Source organism: Pongo pygmaeus, chromosome 8 (assembly GCF_028885625.2).
Source record: "Pongo pygmaeus isolate AG05252 chromosome 8, NHGRI_mPonPyg2-v2.0_pri, whole genome shotgun sequence".
NCBI lineage: Eukaryota > Metazoa > Chordata > Mammalia > Primates > Hominidae > Pongo > Pongo pygmaeus.
The window spans coordinates 136727316-136747412 of NC_072381.2; the positions used below are offsets into that span (position 1 = coordinate 136727316).

General features: G+C 47.4%; 1 protein-coding gene across 1 annotated transcript in view; it reads right to left on the minus strand.

The window, feature by feature from the left end:
- The window catches only part of TCERG1L (transcription elongation regulator 1 like), a 245318-nt gene that overhangs the window by 165545 nt on the left and 59676 nt on the right, over positions 1-20097 (minus strand). Inside the window, exon 4 of the mRNA XM_054436467.2 lies at positions 7519-7710. Within this exon, the coding sequence (XP_054292442.1) occupies positions 7519-7710 (192 nt within the window). The remainder of the gene's footprint in view (positions 1-7518; positions 7711-20097) is intronic.

Sequence of the window (20097 nt, forward strand, 5' to 3'; positions counted from 1 at the left end):
AGAAAGAGAAAGAAGGAAGGAAAGAAGGAAGGAAGGGAGGGAGGGAGGGAGGAAGGAAGGGAGGAAGGAAGGGAGAGAGAAAGGTGAAAGAAAGAAAGAAAGAAAGAAAGAAAGAAAGAAAGAAAGAAAGAAAGAAAGAAAGAAAGGAAGAAAAAAAAAAAAAGTTCTGTGAGTAAGTGGAACGGGAGCAGGCTCTGCCCGGCCTATCAACGCGCAGAAGGGAGCACTGTCCCTGGAGTCAGGGGAATTGCTGTGTTGGGTGCAGGCAGGGCGGGGATGGAAAGATGCAACCTCTGCTGGAGACCCACTGTCTGGGAGGGGCCAGCCTGGTAAACAGACCCCGGTGAAGCAGAGGCCAACGGACACAAAGGACACCCCGTCCCCTGGGAGGGCAGCAGGGACCAGCCTTCCCGCCCATGCTGACATCACTCTGAAAGAGAAGCCCGGCTCACGGCTGAATCTGGACCTGGTCACGGGCTCTCTAAGTATTATGTGGCATCTTAGGTAAGCTAAATCTAGTGCAAGGCACCGAATTCGCGCAATCTTTATGACTGTGAACTCTTTCCAACATGGAGCCTGCTCCTTCAGGGTCAGGGCAGTGCCACCTTAACTCTCCCAGATGAGCTTATCCGGGGACCCAGACAGCTTTTCACAGTGCCTTAAGCAGAGTTCTAACAATACAAACCCAGGTTTCTCCACACAGCCATTACCTATACTTTGGGCCGGATGATTCTCTACCATGGGGGCTGCCTGGGGGTTGTAGGATTGTGGCCTCTTCCCTGGCATCTACCCACCAGATCCCAGTAGCAACCCTCAAGTCATGACAACCAAAACGCATGGATAGTCACACTGCCAAATACCCTCTGGGGTGCAGAATTGTCTCCAGTTGGGGACCATTAAGCTAAACCATGTGGAGCTCTGAGGTTACTGACTTTTATATCAAAGTCAAGGATGTAAGTAAAACAGTCAAGCTCATTTATACAAAGTGGGACTTCTCTTCCAAATAAAAACAGGATTATTCTTCTGTAGATAAATTAAAGGTCCATCCTTTCATAAAATCAGTTTGAATATAGAGCAAACTTTGGAGTGAGCTGTGTTCAGCAAAGAGTCAATGAGAGGTAACTTTGTCCCAAGAATTGTTCCTGGCACCAGGGCCCCAGTGGTGAATAGATATGGGAGGACCCTGCCCCTGAGGGTGTGACATGCCAGTGGGGGAGAGAAGATAGGCCAGGAATTGACACCGAAGAGAACCGCCGGAGGTGATAAACGCTGAAAAGCAAATGCAACAGTGAGGAGAAGGAGTTCGTTCCAGGGGCCACCTGAGGATGGTAGGACTCGGGCCATGTGCTGGGGCTGAGGCCTGAACAGTGGAGGAACCACCGGCCACATGAGACGCCAGAGGGTGGAGGAGAGCGTCCTGGCAGAGGGGCCGGCTGTGTGAAGGCCCTGGGGAGCCCTGGCCTCACAGACTGGGGAGGCACTATCAGGCCTGGGGGACAAATGGAGGGCTTCTCAGGAAGTTAGGGTGCAGGTGGGTCACACAGATAGTGACCCCAGACTCCAGAGGAGTTGGGATTTGTTCTAACCTCCATAGGAGGCAATCACTGGATTTAAATATATATATATATATATATATTTATTTATTTATTTTTAGAGATAGGGTCTCACTATGTTGCCTAGGCTGGACTCCAATTCCCAAGCTCAACGGATCCTCCAGCCGCAGCCTCCGGGGTAACTGGAACTACAGGTGGTGCCCCTGCGCCTGGCTCCTTGGGGGTTGTAAGCAAGGGCAGGCTTGGCCTCACAAAGGTCCTTGGGAAGTGAACTCCGGCTCCTCTGCAGAAAACAGGGCAGAGTGGAAGCAGAAGTACTAGCAAGAGCCTCAGTCCACAGATCTTGTTGGTTTGGACCAGGAAGGTGGGCAAAGAGAGGAGGAGGCACCGTGGACTTGGTGTGGGTTGGGAGGAGGGCGGCAGTGCTGAGGGGCTGGAGAGGAGGCATCAGGCAAAAGGAGGCATCAGGACGACCTCTGGTGTGAGGCACGAACTCCTGGGCAGATCCGGGGCAAGGAACTGAACTGGAGAGTCTTTGTGGCAGGGGGTGAAAAAGGTTTACTTGAAAGACCACAGGAGAAACAAGTGTTTTTGTTTTGATTTTTATAAACAGAAGCGTGGGTTGGGACATCAACACTTCCTTATAGAGCGGTGAGGCTTCAGGGTTCATTGGAAAGTGGAGGTACCGATAAGCAGTTGCATCCATCAACCTGGAGCTCCAGGGGGAGGCAGAGGCTGGGCTGGAGGCGGTCTCATTGCTATCCATGGAACACTGGGGGAGAGGAGGGACCAGGCTCCAGAGATCTGTGCAGAGATGCCCCGGGCGGAACACCAGCAGGGTGTGGTTTCAGAGAGTCCTGAGAGGATAGTGCTTCCGGCAGGAAGGAAGGGACAACTGAGTCTGACCTTTCAGGTGGCAGGAAACATCCCCCACTGGAAGAGGGGACAAGGCGTTATATGACTTCATACAAACAAATGATGCACAAAAGTGAACAAGATGGTACCACCACTGCACACACCCGCAGGGACGACTTTAAAGAAAGCACATACCTGAGTGAAATGGGCCACTGCAGAAGAATGCACAAACTATGTTAACATGTATGTGAAATTAACAAAAACTAAAGTATGCAATATATTGTCTAGAGATAATGCACGTGCATATGGTAAACATATATTTTTAAAAATAGCAAAGGAATAATTGGCACATCTTCAGGGGAGCAGTGACCTCTGGGGTGAGCAGGAGGTGAGGCTGGGGTGCTGGGAACATCACGTTTCTCAGGCTTGGAGGGAGGCACTGGGTGTCTATTACATTAGTATTCTCTATACTGGACATAACCTTAGGCATGCTGTGGCGTGCATGATACATTTCCACATTTTCTCTTCAAAGAGAGGGTGAATTGGAGCTAACAGTGGAGATGGCTAACGTAGTTAAAGTGCAAGGTGATTCTCAGGGAAGGCACAGGGAACGGAGCAGCTCAGAAAGAACGCGAGGTCCCAAGAGCATCATTTTCTAGACAAGTGAGCCAGACCTTGCCCATAGGAGTGATTTCCCTGTGAAAGCAGCTCTCCTCTTTAGAGCCCAACAATGGGAAAGTCTGCACCTTATATGCCTAAATGTAATAATGCCAGCTCAGATACTTGTAGTTGCATTCTCAGTAAGAATTCACTTATCATGCGTAACAAACTACACAGACGGGGTTTGTTGGTTTGTTTGTGTAAATCCAGTAAGTGTTGCACTAGAGGTAACTCAATCCTCCATTAGAAATGAACACGTCTTTCCCGCACACGCCCGATGAGTTTCAGGAATCTTGAGGTATAAGCAATTATGTTGTTACAGTATTTTTGTCTCTGAAAATCTTTAAAATGTTAATATGTATTATGACATTTTTGATTATAGTGGAGGAGGAAACAATTCCTGGATGATTTAAAAAAAAGACCTTTTTCCCAAATGTCTGAATTACCGTTGTTATAGAGCCTGTTTCAGCATCTGCAGATTTTGCTAAAGAGGAAAGCCGACAGCCACGTGAAAGGTTGTGTGATAGAATTCTGGCTTGGAGACTTTCTGACTTGTTATGTAGCTTGGCTGGTAAGTTACTGATAGAACAAAAAAATAGTCACTTCCCAGCTGTTCTGTGGCAGGACAAAATGTTAAATTTAAACCATTAAATAGTTCTGGAAGCAAAGAACAGGTGGCAAATGGCTTCCCAGGCAGATGGCCCTTTTTAATATCTGTTTGGTAGTTACCTGCTCTACCAGAGACCGAAAGTATGCACTCATATTTCACTCTTCTCGCCTGGACACTTCAGTCATGGTGGGCCAAATTTTAAAAATAAATGCTGTCTTTCTTAAAAGAAGAATCACTTTGGCTGAGCACAGTGACTCACGCCTCTAATGCCAGCACTTGGGGAGGCCGAGGTGGGCGGATCATGAGGTCAGGAGTTCGAGACCAGCCTGGCCAACATGGTGAAATCCCGTCTCTACTAAAAATACAAAAATTACCTGGGCATGGGGGCGTGCACCTGTAATCGCAGCTACAGGGGAGACTGAGGCAGGAGAATCACTTGAACCCAGGAGGCGGAGGTTGCAATGAGCCAAGACCGCACCACAGCACTCCAGCCTGGGCAACAGATCGAGACTCCGTCTCAAGAAAAAGAAAGAGAGAAAGAGAAAGAAGGAAGGAAAGAAGGAAGGAAGGGAGGGAGGGAGGGAGGAAGGAAGGGAGGAAGGAAGGGAGAGAGAAAGGTGAAAGAAAGAAAGAAAGAAAGAAAGAAAGAAAGAAAGAAAGAAAGAAAGAAAGAAAGAAAGAAAGGAAGAAAAAAAAAAAAAGTTCTGTGAGTAAGTGGAACGGGAGCAGGCTCTGCCCGGCCTATCAACGCGCAGAAGGGAGCACTGTCCCTGGAGTCAGGGGAATTGCTGTGTTGGGTGCAGGCAGGGCGGGGATGGAAAGATGCAACCTCTGCTGGAGACCCACTGTCTGGGAGGGGCCAGCCTGGTAAACAGACCCCGGTGAAGCAGAGGCCAACGGACACAAAGGACACCCCGTCCCCTGGGAGGGCAGCAGGGACCAGCCTTCCCGCCCATGCTGACATCACTCTGAAAGAGAAGCCCGGCTCACGGCTGAATCTGGACCTGGTCACGGGCTCTCTAAGTATTATGTGGCATCTTAGGTAAGCTAAATCTAGTGCAAGGCACCGAATTCGCGCAATCTTTATGACTGTGAACTCTTTCCAACATGGAGCCTGCTCCTTCAGGGTCAGGGCAGTGCCACCTTAACTCTCCCAGATGAGCTTATCCGGGGACCCAGACAGCTTTTCACAGTGCCTTAAGCAGAGTTCTAACAATACAAACCCAGGTTTCTCCACACAGCCATTACCTATACTTTGGGCCGGATGATTCTCTACCATGGGGGCTGCCTGGGGGTTGTAGGATTGTGGCCTCTTCCCTGGCATCTACCCACCAGATCCCAGTAGCAACCCTCAAGTCATGACAACCAAAACGCATGGATAGTCACACTGCCAAATACCCTCTGGGGTGCAGAATTGTCTCCAGTTGGGGACCATTAAGCTAAACCATGTGGAGCTCTGAGGTTACTGACTTTTATATCAAAGTCAAGGATGTAAGTAAAACAGTCAAGCTCATTTATACAAAGTGGGACTTCTCTTCCAAATAAAAACAGGATTATTCTTCTGTAGATAAATTAAAGGTCCATCCTTTCATAAAATCAGTTTGAATATAGAGCAAACTTTGGAGTGAGCTGTGTTCTTCTGAGTCCATCAGCACCTGCTTTGCATTGATGTCCTTCGGTTTCGTGGGGGCCACTCCCTCCACCCACCCCTCCATGGGATAGCTCATCCTTGTCCTGTCCCTGCCCAGTTCACCTATTTTAAGCGGTATCAGAAATTTCCTAGGGGGCTGCCTGGGCATTCGCTGAGACCGCCCATCAGCAGAGACGACTCCTTGCTCCCACCGTTCTGTGGGGCTCTTGGGGTGGTTTAGAAAACAGCCTGAATGGTGTGGATAGGCCAGCTCTCTATCCCATCTCCATCAAGTCTTGGTTTTCAAAAAGTACCCCAGAGACATGGGCATGACAGCCTTGCCCCCGAGTCCAGAGGAGGTCGCCAGGACAGCACTGCCAGGTAGTCCCACCTTCCAATGGAGCCCTCACCAGGGGCACCCCTGTCAGCACCACACCCACCCATGAAGCCTGGGATGGGCCACACTGCTCACAGCTCAGACCTGCTTATCACCGGTCCAGACCCAGCCTCCTGATGGTATTTCAACTTCAACCTGCACCCTCTCCTGTGGGGCGGGGTTTCCAGGTCGGATGGATCAATTCCAGCAATGGGAAGACAACTTTAGGAGCTACCTTCTGAGTAACGCCCCTTTCATCTTTCTGTCAGTCCATTTTTCCAGTTATCTACAGGACAGATAACATTGGTGCTGGCCGCGTTCTAACTGAACGCACATTATAGCAAATTTGATCATGGAACCTTATAAAAGGCAAACAAGAGAGGATGCCTAATTGTTATGGCACCTTATAAATCATGTCAGAGATATGGAAAGTGAAGCTGCCCCTGAGGTACACAGCTTTTGGTTCTAAGATTAATTTTCCTCTGAAAACAGTAAATCACCCCTAATACATGTCAATGGACTGGTAGGTTTAACCAAATTCTTGACAAAGCTGTAATTTATGTTCCACACCGAGATTATCCATGTGTTTTATTTATTTTCTCCATCACACCCTAAATGCATGTTCACTGACATGCTGAAATAGAAATACGATTTTGATCTTGAGAATACAATATCCGACTTATCAACTAATTCATCAAGCCAGCAAAGAAATAGCGAACGCGGAAGGTCCATTGTTGAAAAAGACCACATTAGATTTACTAGCGACAAAGTCAACAAACTGCAAACACTCCAAAAATTGGAAAGTCGTGGAACTAGGCTGTTTGTCTTTCTACCATAAACCAGTACGTATATATTTATGTGTGTGTGTGTGTCTATCACAGTCTCGTGATACATTTCCTGCTACTGATAATCTAGCAATTAATGATATTAATACAATCTTCCATGGAATTTCTCTTCAAGTTCTACCATCTCACATGAAGAACTAAAACCAAAATAATAGAGTAAATCCTCAATTCCTGGGAGTTGGCACTGCCATTCCAAATTAATGGTGCTGTTGCTAAGTTTGAAGAAACAGGCATTTCACAAGGATGTCTGGGTCACGAAGCGTGCAGGTTACAGTTAATAGACGGACACACATGCCTGTGAACACGTAGGGACAATAGAGCTGCAGATGGGACCCAGGGCCTCCCATCTACTCCAAGTGCCTCATCAATGCATCTCACACCTCTCAGGACACCAGAATGGCCACCCTCCCGGCCCCTGCCCTGAGGACATCTCAGAAAGGGAGCACATCTACTGCATTAAAGAGCTCAAATGCCTTTGTGGCGGCCCAAGGCTCTCGTACTCCAGGCTGTCACTGTGGGTGGGACCCCAGCCCCTGTGTCCAGCCCAGGGCCAGAAGGCATGCCAAGTGGACTGCCTGAGGGGAGCGGCACGCGGCTTTGCTCTGGGCTTACTCACCAGGCTCCACTCCAGCACGCCAGCCTGCACATCCCGCGCAAGAAAATCACAACTTCCTGGGGTCCCTGCACTCCCAGACGCATGCATCACTCCCCCTAAATTCCGGTTACTAAAGAGAAGTCTCATTTCCTCAAACGGAAACTTTCACCTTGGCTTTACAGCAGGAAGTGCCAGGGTGGACCTGACAAGGTGGCTCAGTGGAGTTGGGCTGATTTGCAGGGTCTGAAGTCAAGCAAAGCCCAAATGTTTCCCTCAACCAGAGCCGGGCTTCAGGTCCCACAGCGCCTGGGCCCAGGCCATTGGCATCTAACCAGGAAGCCTCCGCGCCCTCACTAAGGCAGCACCCGACGTCGGGACGGCGCTCCGAGCCTACCTGAGAAGGGGGACGTCCGGAGGGGTATTTTGATGGGCGCCCAGGTCAGGAAGTGGCGCGGCTGCACCCTGGAGGGGGACGGGCCCCGGAGGCTCTCAGGGTCCACGGAGACCATGGCAGCGGCAGCGGCGGCGGCGGTGGCGATGGCAATGGCGGGGCTGCTGGTCGGCTTAAGGCTGTCATGGCAGCCACCTGCGGAAGAGGGATGCAGAGGGTCAGCAAGGGGACGCACAGGGCCAAGGGTGACAGACGCCCATCTCGCTACTGCAAGATATCAGCCCCCAGAAAACAGGTGAGGGGGGCGCTACCCCTCTTTAATGGAAGCCCACAGTATGTGCCACTGTCTGCAGAACATACGCTTCTGATGAGTTCTCCATCAGTCAAACACTGACATGCACCCAGCGCACACACAGGGCTGTGTGATGCTCAGTGAGCCGCAAGGCTTACAGTCACCAGGGGACGAGCCAGGACCCGGGTGCCTTAAAGAGAAACCGCTTGTCCCCGGTGCCAGTGTGTTAAGTACCTAATCAGAAGTGACCATGAACAGCACTCAGTGATTTGGAGCAGAAACCGGTGAAGGCCCGGGAGTGCGACATAAAAAAGTGGGGGGTGCTTTGGAAGAAGGGGCAGCTGTGGGCCAGGGTGGAGAGAGGTTTCCAGAGGGCACCAGGCTCAGCTGGGCCCTGCAGGGAGAGGGTGGAGAGAGGTTTCTGGAGGGCACCAGGCTCAGCTGGGCCCTGCAGGGAGTGGCTGGTCACCAGACCAGCTGCTGCAGGGGAGAAACCCACACCCAGCTCCGCGCGGGTCACTCCCTGAGAGGAGTCAGACTGCAAGCTTGGAAGTGGGCATCTTTTCTGACACCAATGGATGCATCTGAAAGTTTGCTTCTTCCTCTGCCTTTTCAGTAAAACATTTTTTCTTTTAAAAGACTCCTCAGTTCCCCAAATAAATGTGGTATCTAAGAAGTATTTTGTAGGTGCCATTTTATATGGATGGTGGAAGTTTAGTCTGGCCAGCTCTGGACTGCAATTTGGAAATATGTTTTTAAAACCTTGATATAATTCACAACTCTTGATCTGGCACGTCCTGTCCTGTGACCCACCTACATGCCCAGTGCCTTAGGATAAAGGTGTAGAATGAGGAGCTAGAAATATCAGCAAAAGCAGGATGGCTGCACAAAGGATGGTGCACGGACGGCTGCACGAAGGATGGTGCACGGACGGCCGCACGAAGGATGGTGCGCCGTGCACAGGACGGTCAGTGTTCAGCACGATCACATCAAGGAAGATCGTTAGTGCCAGAGCGATGTCTCATGATACAGTAGGTAAATAAAACAGGCTAAAAATCATATAGGTTCCTACAATGTATCGTCATTCAGTCAACCAGTCTTTATTTATCTGGCAAGTGCCAGGCATTTTCCAGCTCTAGCTCTTTGGGACAGAACAGCGAACAAAACACTGGGAAGGCTGGCCTTCGGGGAAGGTTCCTCCCAGGTAGGGAAGAGGCAGGGTGCTCATTCTTCTTGTTGATTTTCTGTACTTTCCAGGCTGGTGGGCATAGTGGGAAAGCAGGGAGAGGGCATCTAGCCTTGGTGTGTGGGCCTCAATTGTGACCAGGGAGGCCAGGAAAGTCCTCACTGGGAAGGAAAAAATAGGTAAAAGTCTGCATGAGGCAAGGCAAGGCTCCCTGCTGACCCCTACAGAAGAAGCAGGCGTGCGAAGGCCCTGTGGCCGATGCCTGTGTGGTGCCTTCCAGGAGCTGCAAGGAAATCATCAGGGATGAGGTGCAGTGTTCAAGGCACAGAATACAGGGAGATGAGGAAGTGGGGGGCGGGGGGACAGCCAGGCTTTGCCGGCAGACACAGGCGGGGGATGACTTGGGTTTTACTCCAAGTGAGGCAAGCCACAGGAGGGAGCGGAGCCTGCAGAGCAGTGGAGAGGCCAACGCTGAGTCTCATCTGAATGTCTTCATCCTGCCTTCTTTAATGGGAACAGACGGGCAGGGGACAGCATTCGCTTCCAGATGGGCTCAGTGCCATACCCTATAGAGTCCATATTTCAAGGAAGACATCCAGGCTAGAGCTAGAAATTTGGAGGCATAGAGAAGGTACTTAACACTATGATGTCAGATATGGTTAAAAAATAGAAGAAAGTCGTGATAATGAACATATCTAGATGGCAGAATTATGGCTGATTTTCTCTCCTTTCTTTTGGAATTGCCTATGATGAGCATATACAGATGTTTTAAATTAAATATAATTTGTTATAGAGCAGCTTTAGGTTTACAGAAAAATTGGGTAGAAAGTAGAGAGAGTTCCCTCATAGACGCCTCCACTCCCCTCATTGTGAATATTTGGCATCAGTGTGGTGGGTTGGTTACAGTTCATGAGCTGACAATGGCACCTTATTAACTACAGCAGCTTTAGGTTTACAGAAAAATTGGGTAGAAAGTAGAGAGAGTTCCCTCATAGACGCCTCCACTCCCCTCATTGTGAATATTTGGCATCAGTGTGGTGGGTTGGTTACAGTTCATGAGCTGACAACGGCACCTTATTAACTACAGCAGCTTTAGGTTTACAGAAAAATTGGGTAGAAAGTAGAGAGAGTTCCCTCATAGACGCCTCCACTCCCCTCATTGTGAATATTTGGCATCAGTGTGGTGGGTTGGTTACAGTTCATGAGCTGACAACGGCACCTTATTAACTACAGCAGCTTTAGGTTTACAGAAAAATTGGGTAGAAAGTAGAGAGAGTTCCCTCATAGACGCCTCCACTCCCCTCATTGTGAATATTTGGCATCAGTGTGGTGGGTTGGTTACAGTTCATGAGCTGACAACGGCACCTTATTAACTACAGCAGCTTTAGGTTTACAGAAAAATTGGGTAGAAAGTAGAGAGAGTTCCCTCATAGACGCCTCCACTCCCCTCATTGTGAATATTTGGCATCAGTGTGGTGGGTTGGTTACAGTTCATGGGCTGACAACGGCACCTTATTAACTACAGCAGCTTTAGGTTTACAGAAAAATTGGGTAGAAAGTAGAGAGAGTTCCCTCATAGACGCCTCCACTCCCCTCATTGTGAATATTTGGCATCAGTGTGGTGGGTTGGTTACAGTTCATGAGCTGACAACGGCACCTTATTAACTACAGCAGCTTTAGGTTTACAGAAAAATTGGGTAGAAAGTAGAGAGAGTTCCCTCATAGACGCCTCCACTCCCCTCATTGTGAATATTTGGCATCAGTGTGGTGGGTTGGTTACAGTTCATGAGCTGACAACGGCACCTTATTAACTACAGCAGCTTTAGGTTTACAGAAAAATTGGGTAGAAAGTAGAGAGAGTTCCCTCATAGACGCCTCCACTCCCCTCATTGTGAATATTTGGCATCAGTGTGGTGGGTTGGTTACAGCTCATGAGCTGACAACGGCACCTTATTAACTACAGCAGCTTTAGGTTTACAGAAAAATTGGGTAGAAAGTAGAGAGAGTTCCCTCATAGACGCCTCCACTCCCCTCATTGTGAATATTTGGCATCAGTGTGGTGGGTTGGTTACAGTTCATGGGCTGACAACGGCACCTTATTAACTACAGCAGCTTTAGGTTTACAGAAAAATTGGGTAGAAAGTAGAGAGAGTTCCCTCATAGACTCCTCCACTCCCCTCATTGTGAATATTTGGCATCAGTGTGGTGGGTTGGTTACAGTTCATGAGCTGACAACGGCACCTTATTAACTACAGCAGCTTTAGGTTTACAGAAAAATTGGGTAGAAAGTAGAGAGAGTTCCCTCATAGACGCCTCCACTCCCCTCATTGTGAATATTTGGCATCAGTGTGGTGGGTTGGTTACAGTTCATGGACTGACAACGGCACCTTATTAACTACAGCAGCTTTAGGTTTACAGAAAAATTGGGGAGAAAGTAGAGAGAGTTCCCTCATAGACGCCTCCACTCCCCTCATTGTGAATATTTGGCATCAGTGTGGTGGGTTGGTTACAGTTCATGGGCTGACAACGGCACCTTATTAACTACAGCAGCTTTAGGTTTACAGAAAAATTGGGTAGAAAGTAGAGAGAGTTCCCTCATAGACGCCTCCACTCCACTCATTGTGAATATTTGGCATCAGTGTGGTGGGTTGGTTACAGTTCATGGGCTGACAACGGCACCTTATTAACTACAGCAGCTTTAGGTTTACAGAAAAATTGGGTAGAAAGTAGAGAGAGTTCCCTCATAGACGCCTCCACTCCCCTCATTGTGAATATTTGGCATCAGTGTGGTGGGTTGGTTACAGTTCATGAGCTGACAACGGCACCTTATTAACTACAGCAGCTTTAGGTTTACAGAAAAATTGGGTAGAAAGTAGAGAGAGTTCCCTCATAGACGCCTCCACTCCCCTCATTGTGAATATTTGGCATCAGTGTGGTGGGTTGGTTACAGTTCATGAGCTGACAACGGCACGTTATTAACTACAGCAGCTTTAGGTTTACAGAAAAATTGGGTAGAAAGTAGAGAGAGTTCCCTCACAGACGCCTCCACTCCCCTCATTGGGAATATTTGGCATCAGTGTGGTGGGTTGGTTACAGTTCATGAGCTGACAACGGCACCTTATTAACTACAGCAGCTTTAGGTTTACAGAAAAATTGGGTAGAAAGTAGAGAGAGTTCCCTCATAGACGCCTCCACTCCCCTCATTGTGAATATTTGGCATCAGTGTGGTGGGTTGGTTACAGTTCATGAGCTGACAACGGCACCTTATTAACTACAGCAGCTTTAGGTTTACAGAAAAATTGGGTAGAAAGTAGAGAGAGTTCCCTCACAGACGCCTCCACTCCCCTCATTGTGAATATTTGGCATCAGTGTGGTGGGTTGGTTACAGTTCATGAGCTGACAACGGCACCTTATTAACTACAGCAGCTTTAGGTTTACAGAAAAATTGGGTAGAAAGTAGAGAGAGTTCCCTCATAGACGCCTCCACTCCCCTCATTGTGAATATTTGGCATCAGTGTGGTGGGTTGGTTACAGTTCATGAGCTGACAACGGCACCTTATTAACTACAGCAGCTTTAGGTTTACAGAAAAATTGGGTAGAAAGTAGAGAGAGTTCCCTCACAGACGCCTCCACTCCCCTCATTGTGAATATTTGGCATCAGTGTGGTGGGTTGGTTACAGTTCATGAGCTGACAACGGCACCTTATTAACTACAGCAGCTTTAGGTTTACAGAAAAATTGGGTAGAAAGCAGAGAGAGTTCCCTCATAGACGCCTCCACTCCCCTCATTGTGAATATTTGGCATCAGTGTGGTGGGTTGGTTACAGTTCATGAGCTGACAACGGCACCTTATTAACTACAGCAGCTTTAGGTTTACAGAAAAATTGGGTAGAAAGTAGAGAGAGTTCCCTCACAGACGCCTCCACTCCCCTCATTGTGAATATTTGGCATCAGTGTGGTGGGTTGGTTACAGTTCATGAGCTGACAACGGCACCTTATTAACTACAGCAGCTTTAGGTTTACAGAAAAATTGGGTAGAAAGTAGAGAGAGTTCCCTCATAGACGCCTCCACTCCCCTCATTGTGAATATTTGGCATCAGTGTGGTGGGTTGGTTACAGTTCATGAGCTGACAACGGCACCTTATTAACTACAGCAGCTTTAGGTTTACAGAAAAATTGGGTAGAAAGTAGAGAGAGTTCCCTCATAGACGCCTCCACTCCCCTCATTGTGAATATTTGGCATCAGTGTGGTGGGTTGGTTACAGTTCATGAGCTGACAACGGCACCTTATTAACTACAGCAGCTTTAGGTTTACAGAAAAATTGGGTAGAAAGTAGAGAGAGTTCCCTCATAGACGCCTCCACTCCCCTCATTGTGAATATTTGGCATCAGTGTGGTGGGTTGGTTACAGTTCATGAGCTGACAACGGCACCTTATTAACTACAGCAGCTTTAGGTTTACAGAAAAATTGGGTAGAAAGTAGAGAGAGTTCCCTCACAGACGCCTCCACTCCCCTCATTGTGAATATTTGGCATCAGTGTGGTGGGTTGGTTACAGTTCATGAGCTGACAACGGCACCTTATTAACTACAGCAGCTTTAGGTTTACAGAAAAATTGGGTAGAAAGTAGAGAGAGTTCCCTCATAGACGCCTCCACTCCCCTCATTGGGAATATTTGGCATCAGTGTGGTGGGTTGGTTACAGTTCATGGGCTGACAACGGCACCTTATTAACTACAGCAGCTTTAGGTTTACAGAAAAATTGGGTAGAAAGTAGAGAGAGTTCCCTCATAGACGCCTCCACTCCCCTCATTGGGAATATTTGGCATCAGTGTGGTGGGTTGGTTACAGTTCATGGGCTGACAACGGCACCTTATTAACTACAGCAGCTTTAGGTTTACAGAAAAATTGGGTAGAAAGTAGAGAGAGTTCCCTCATAGACGCCTCCACTCCCCTCATTGGGAATATTTGGCATCAGTGTGGTGGGTTGGTTACAGTTCATGGGCTGACAACGGCACCTTATTAACTACAGCAGCTTTAGGTTTACAGAAAAATTGGGTAGAAAGTAGAGAGAGTTCCCTCATAGACGCCTCCACTCCCCTCATTGGGAATATTTGGCATCAGTGTGGTGGGTTGGTTACAGTTCATGGGCTGACAACGGCACCTTATTAACTACAGCAGCTTTAGGTTTACAGAAAAATTGGGTAGAAAGTAGAGAGAGTTCCCTCATAGACGCCTCCACTCACCTCATTGGGAATATTTGGCATCAGTGTGGTGGGTTGGTTACAGTTCATGGGCTGACAACGGCACCTTATTAACTACAGCAGCTTTAAGTTTACAGAAAAATTGGGTAGAAAGTAGAGAGAGTTCCCTCATAGACGCCTCCACTCCCCTCATTGGGAATATTTGGCATCAGTGTGGTGGGTTGGTTACAGTTCATGGGCTGACAACGGGACCTTATTAACTACAGCAGCTTTAGGTTTACAGAAAAATTGCGTAGAAAGTAGAGAGAGTTCCCTCATAGACGCCTCCACTCCCCTCATTGTGAATATTTGGCATCAGTGTGGTGGGTTGGTTACAGTTCATGAGCTGACAACGGCACCTTATTAACTACAGCAGCTTTAGGTTTACAGAAAAATTGGGTAGAAAGTAGAGAGAGTTCCCTCACAGGCGCCTCCACTCCCCTCATTGTGAATATTTGGCATCAGTGTGGTGGGTTGGTTACAGTTCATGAGCTGACAACGGCACCTTATTAACTACAGCAGCTTTAGGTTTACAGAAAAATTGGGTAGAAAGTAGAGAGAGTTCCCTCATAGACGCCTCCACTCCCCTCATTGTGAATATTTGGCATCAGTGTGGTGGGTTGGTTACAGTTCATGAGCTGACAACGGCACCTTATTAACTACAGCAGCTTTAGGTTTACAGAAAAATTGGGTAGAAAGTAGAGAGAGTTCCCTCACAGACGCCTCCACTCCCCTCATTGTGAATATTTGGCATCAGTGGGGTGGGTTGGTTACAGTTCATGAGCTGACAACGGCACCTTATTAACTACAGCAGCTTTAGGTTTACAGAAAAATTGGGTAGAAAGCAGAGAGAGTTCCCTCATAGACGCCTCCACTCCCCTCATTGTGAATATTTGGCATCAGTGTGGTGGGTTGGTTACAGTTCATGAGCTGACAACGGCACCTTATTAACTACAGCAGCTTTAGGTTTACAGAAAAATTGGGTAGAAAGTAGAGAGAGTTCCCTCACAGACGCCTCCACTCCCCTCATTGTGAATATTTGGCATCAGTGTGGTGGGTTGGTTACAGTTCATGAGCTGACAACGGCACCTTATTAACTACAGCAGCTTTAGGTTTACAGAAAAATTGGGTAGAAAGTAGAGAGAGTTCCCTCATAGACGCCTCCACTCCCCTCATTGTGAATATTTGGCATCAGTGTGGTGGGTTGGTTACAGTTCATGAGCTGACAACGGCACCTTATTAACTACAGCAGCTTTAGGTTTACAGAAAAATTGGGTAGAAAGTAGAGAGAGTTCCCTCATAGACGCCTCCACTCCCCTCATTGTGAATATTTGGCATCAGTGTGGTGGGTTGGTTACAGTTCATGAGCTGACAACGGCACCTTATTAACTACAGCAGCTTTAGGTTTACAGAAAAATTGGGTAGAAAGTAGAGAGAGTTCCCTCATAGACGCCTCCACTCCCCTCATTGTGAATATTTGGCATCAGTGTGGTGGGTTGGTTACAGTTCATGAGCTGACAACGGCACCTTATTAACTACAGCAGCTTTAGGTTTACAGAAAAATTGGGTAGAAAGTAGAGAGAGTTCCCTCACAGACGCCTCCACTCCCCTCATTGTGAATATTTGGCATCAGTGTGGTGGGTTGGTTACAGTTCATGAGCTGACAACGGCACCTTATTAACTACAGCAGCTTTAGGTTTACAGAAAAATTGGGTAGAAAGTAGAGAGAGTTCCCTCATAGACGCCTCCACTCCCCTCATTGGGAATATTTGGCATCAGTGTGGTGGGTTGGTTACAGTTCATGGGCTGACAACGGCACCTTATTAACTACAGCAGCTTTAGGTTTACAGAAAAATTGGGTAGAAAGTAGAGAGAGTTCCCTCATAGACGCCTCCACTCCCCTCATTGGGAATATTTGGCATCAGTGTGGTGGGTTGGTTACAGTTCATGGGCTGACAACGGCACCTTATTAACTACAGCAGCTTTAGGTTTACAGAAAAATTGGGTAGAAAGTAGAGAGAGTTCCCTCATAGACGCCTCCACTCCCCTCATTGGGAATATTTGGCATCAGTGTGGTGGGTTGGTTACAGTTCATGGGCTGACAACGGCACCTTATTAACTACAGCAGCTTTAGGTTTACAGAAAAATTGGGTAGAAAGTAGAGAGAGTTCCCTCATAGACGCCTCCACTCCCCTCATTGGGAATATTTGGCATCAGTGTGGTGGGTTGGTTACAGTTCATGGGCTGACAACGGCACCTTATTAACTACAGCAGCTTTAGGTTTACAGAAAAATTGGGTAGAAAGTAGAGAGAGTTCCCTCATAGACGCCTCCACTCACCTCATTGGGAATATTTGGCATCAGTGTGGTGGGTTGGTTACAGTTCATGGGCTGACAACGGCACCTTATTAACTACAGCAGCTTTAAGTTTACAGAAAAATTGGGTAGAAAGTAGAGAGAGTTCCCTCATAGACGCCTCCACTCCCCTCATTGGGAATATTTGGCATCAGTGTGGTGGGTTGGTTACAGTTCATGGGCTGACAACGGGACCTTATTAACTACAGCAGCTTTAGGTTTACAGAAAAATTGGGTAGAAAGTAGAGAGAGTTCCCTCATAGACGCCTCCACTCCCCTCATTGGGAATATTTGGCATCAGTGTGGTGGGTTGGTTACAGTTCATGAGCTGACAACGGCACCTTATTAACTACAGCAGCTTTAGGTTTACAGAAAAATTGGGTAGAAAGTAGAGAGAGTTCCCTCATAGACGCCTCCACTCCCCTCATTGGGAATATTTGGCATCAGTGTGGTGGGTTGGTTACAGTTCATGGGCTGACAACGGCACCTTATTAACTACAGCAGCTTTAGGTTTACAGAAAAATTGGGTAGAAAGTAGAGAGAGTTCCCTCATAGACGCCTCCACTCCCCTCATTGTGAATATTTGGCATCAGTGTGGTGGGTTGGTTACAGTTCATGAGCTGACAACGGCACCTTATTAACTACAGCAGCTTTATGTTTACAGAAAAATTGGGTAGAAAGTAGAGAGAGTTCCCTCATAGACGCCTCCACTCTCCTCATTGTGAATATTTGGCATCAGTGTGGTGGGTTGGTTACAGTTCATGAGCTGACAACGGCACCTTATTAACTACAGCAGCTTTAGGTTTACAGAAAAATTGGGTAGAAAGTAGAGAGAGTTCCCTCACAGACGCCTCCACTCCCCTCATTGGGAATATTTGGCATCAGTGTGGTGGGTTGGTTACAGTTCATGAGCTGACAACGGCACCTTATTAACTACAGCAGCTTTAGGTTTACAGAAAAATTGGGTAGAAAGTAGAGAGAGTTCCCTCATAGACGCCTCCACTCCCCTCATTGTGAATATTTGGCATCAGTGTGGTGGGTTGGTTACAGTTCATGAGCTGACAACGGCACCTTATTAACTACAGCAGCTTTAGGTTTACAGAAAAATTGGGTAGAAAGTAGAGAGAGTTCCCTCACAGACGCCTCCACTCCCCTCATTGTGAATATTTGGCATCAGTGTGGTGGGTTGGTTACAGTTCATGAGCTGACAACGGCACCTTATTAACTACAGCAGCTTTAGGTTTACAGAAAAATTGGGTAGAAAGTAGAGAGAGTTCCCTCACAGACGCCTCCACTCCCCTCATTGTGAATATTTGGCATCAGTGTGGTGGGTTGGTTACAGTTCATGAGCTGACAACGGCACCTTATTAACTACAGCAGCTTTAGGTTTACAGAAAAATTGGGTAGAAAGTAGAGAGAGTTCCCTCACAGACGCCTCCACTCCCCTCATTGTGAATATTTGGCATTAGTGGGGTGGGTTGGTTACAGTTCATGAGCTGACAACGGCACCTTATTAACTACAGCAGCTTTAGGTTTACAGAAAAATTGGGTAGAAAGTAGAGAGAGTTCCCTCATAGACGCCTCCACTCCCCTCATTGTGAATATTTGGCATCAGTGTGGTGGGTTGGTTACAGTTCATGAGCTGACAACGGCACCTTATTAACTACAGCAGCTTTAGGTTTACAGAAAAATTGGGTAGAAAGTAGAGAGAGTTCCCTCACAGACGCCTCCACTCCCCTCATTGTGAATATTTGGCATCAGTGTGGTGGGTTGGTTACAGTTCATGAGCTGACAACGGCACCTTATTAACTACAGCAGCTTTAGGTTTACAGAAAAATTGGGTAGAAAGTAGAGAGAGTTCCCTCATAGACGCCTCCACTCCCCTCATTGTGAATATTTGGCATCAGTGTGGTGGGTTGGTTACAGTTCATGAGCTGACAACGGCACCTTATTAACTACAGCAGCTTTAGGTTTACAGAAAAATTGGGTAGAAAGTAGAGAGAGTTCCCTCATAGACGCCTCCACTCCCCTCATTGTGAATATTTGGCATCAGTGTGGTGGGTTGGTTACAGTTCATGAGCTGACAACGGCACCTTATTAACTACAGCAGCTTTAGGTTTACAGAAAAATTGGGTAGAAAGTAGAGAGAGTTCCCTCATAGACGCCTCCACTCCCCTCATTGTGAATATTTGGCATCAGTGTGGTGGGTTGGTTACAGTTCATGAGCTGACAACAGCACCTTATTAACTACAGCAGCTTTAGGTTTACAGAAAAATTGGGTAGAAAGTAGAGAGAGTTCCCGCATAGACGCCTCCACTCCCCTCATTGTGAATATTTGGCATCAGTGTGGTGGGTTGGTTACAGTTCATGAGCTGACAACGGCACCTTATTAACTACAGCAGCTTTAGGTTTACAGAAAAATTGGGTAGAAAGTAGAGAGAGTTCCCTCACAGACGCCTCCACTCCCCTCATTGTGAATATTTGGCATCAGTGTGGTGGGTTGGTTACAGTTCATGAGCTGACAACGGCACCTTATTAACTACAGCAGCTTTAGGTTTACAGAAAAATTGGGTAGAAAGTAGAGAGAGTTCCCTCATAGACGCCTCCACTCCCCTCATTGTGAATATTTGGCATCAGTGTGGTGGGTTGGTTACAGTTCATGAGCTGACAACGGCACCTTATTAACTACAGCAGCTTTAGGTTTACAGAAAAATTGGGTACAAAGTAGAGAGAGTTCCCTCATAGACGCCTCCACTCCCCTCATTGTGAATATTTGGCATCAGTGTGGTGGGTTGGTTACAGTTCATGAGCTGACAACGGCACCTTATTAACTACAGCAGCTTTAGGTTTACAGAAAAATTGGGTAGAAAGTAGAGAGAGTTCCCTCATAGACGCCTCCACTCCCCTCATTGGGAATATTTGGCATCAGTGTGGTGGGTTGGTTACAGTTCATGAGCTGACAACAGCACCTTATTAACTACAGCAGCTTTAGGTTTACAGAAAAATTGGGTAGAAAGTAGAGAGAGTTCCCTCATAGACGCCTCCACTCCCCTCATTGTGAATATTTGGCATCAGTGTGGTGGGTTGGTTACAGTTCATGAGCTGACAACGGCACCTTATTAACTACAGCAGCTTTAGGTTTACAGAAAAATTGGGTAGAAAGTAGAGAGAGTTCCCTCATAGACGCCTCCACTCCCCTCATTGGGAATATTTGGCATCAGTGTGGTGGGTGGGTTACAGTTCATGGGCTGACAACGGCACCTTATTAACTACAGCAGCTTTAGGTTTACAGAAAAATTGGGTAGAAAGTAGAGAGAGTTCCCTCATAGACGCCTCCACTCCCCTCATTGGGAATATTTGGCATCAGTGTGGTGGGTTGGTTACAGTTCATGAGCTGACAACGGCACCTTATTAACTACAGCAGCTTTAGGTTTACAGAAAAATTGGGTAGAAAGTAGAGAGAGTTCCCTCATAGACGCCTCCACTCCCCTCATTGTGAATATTTGGCAT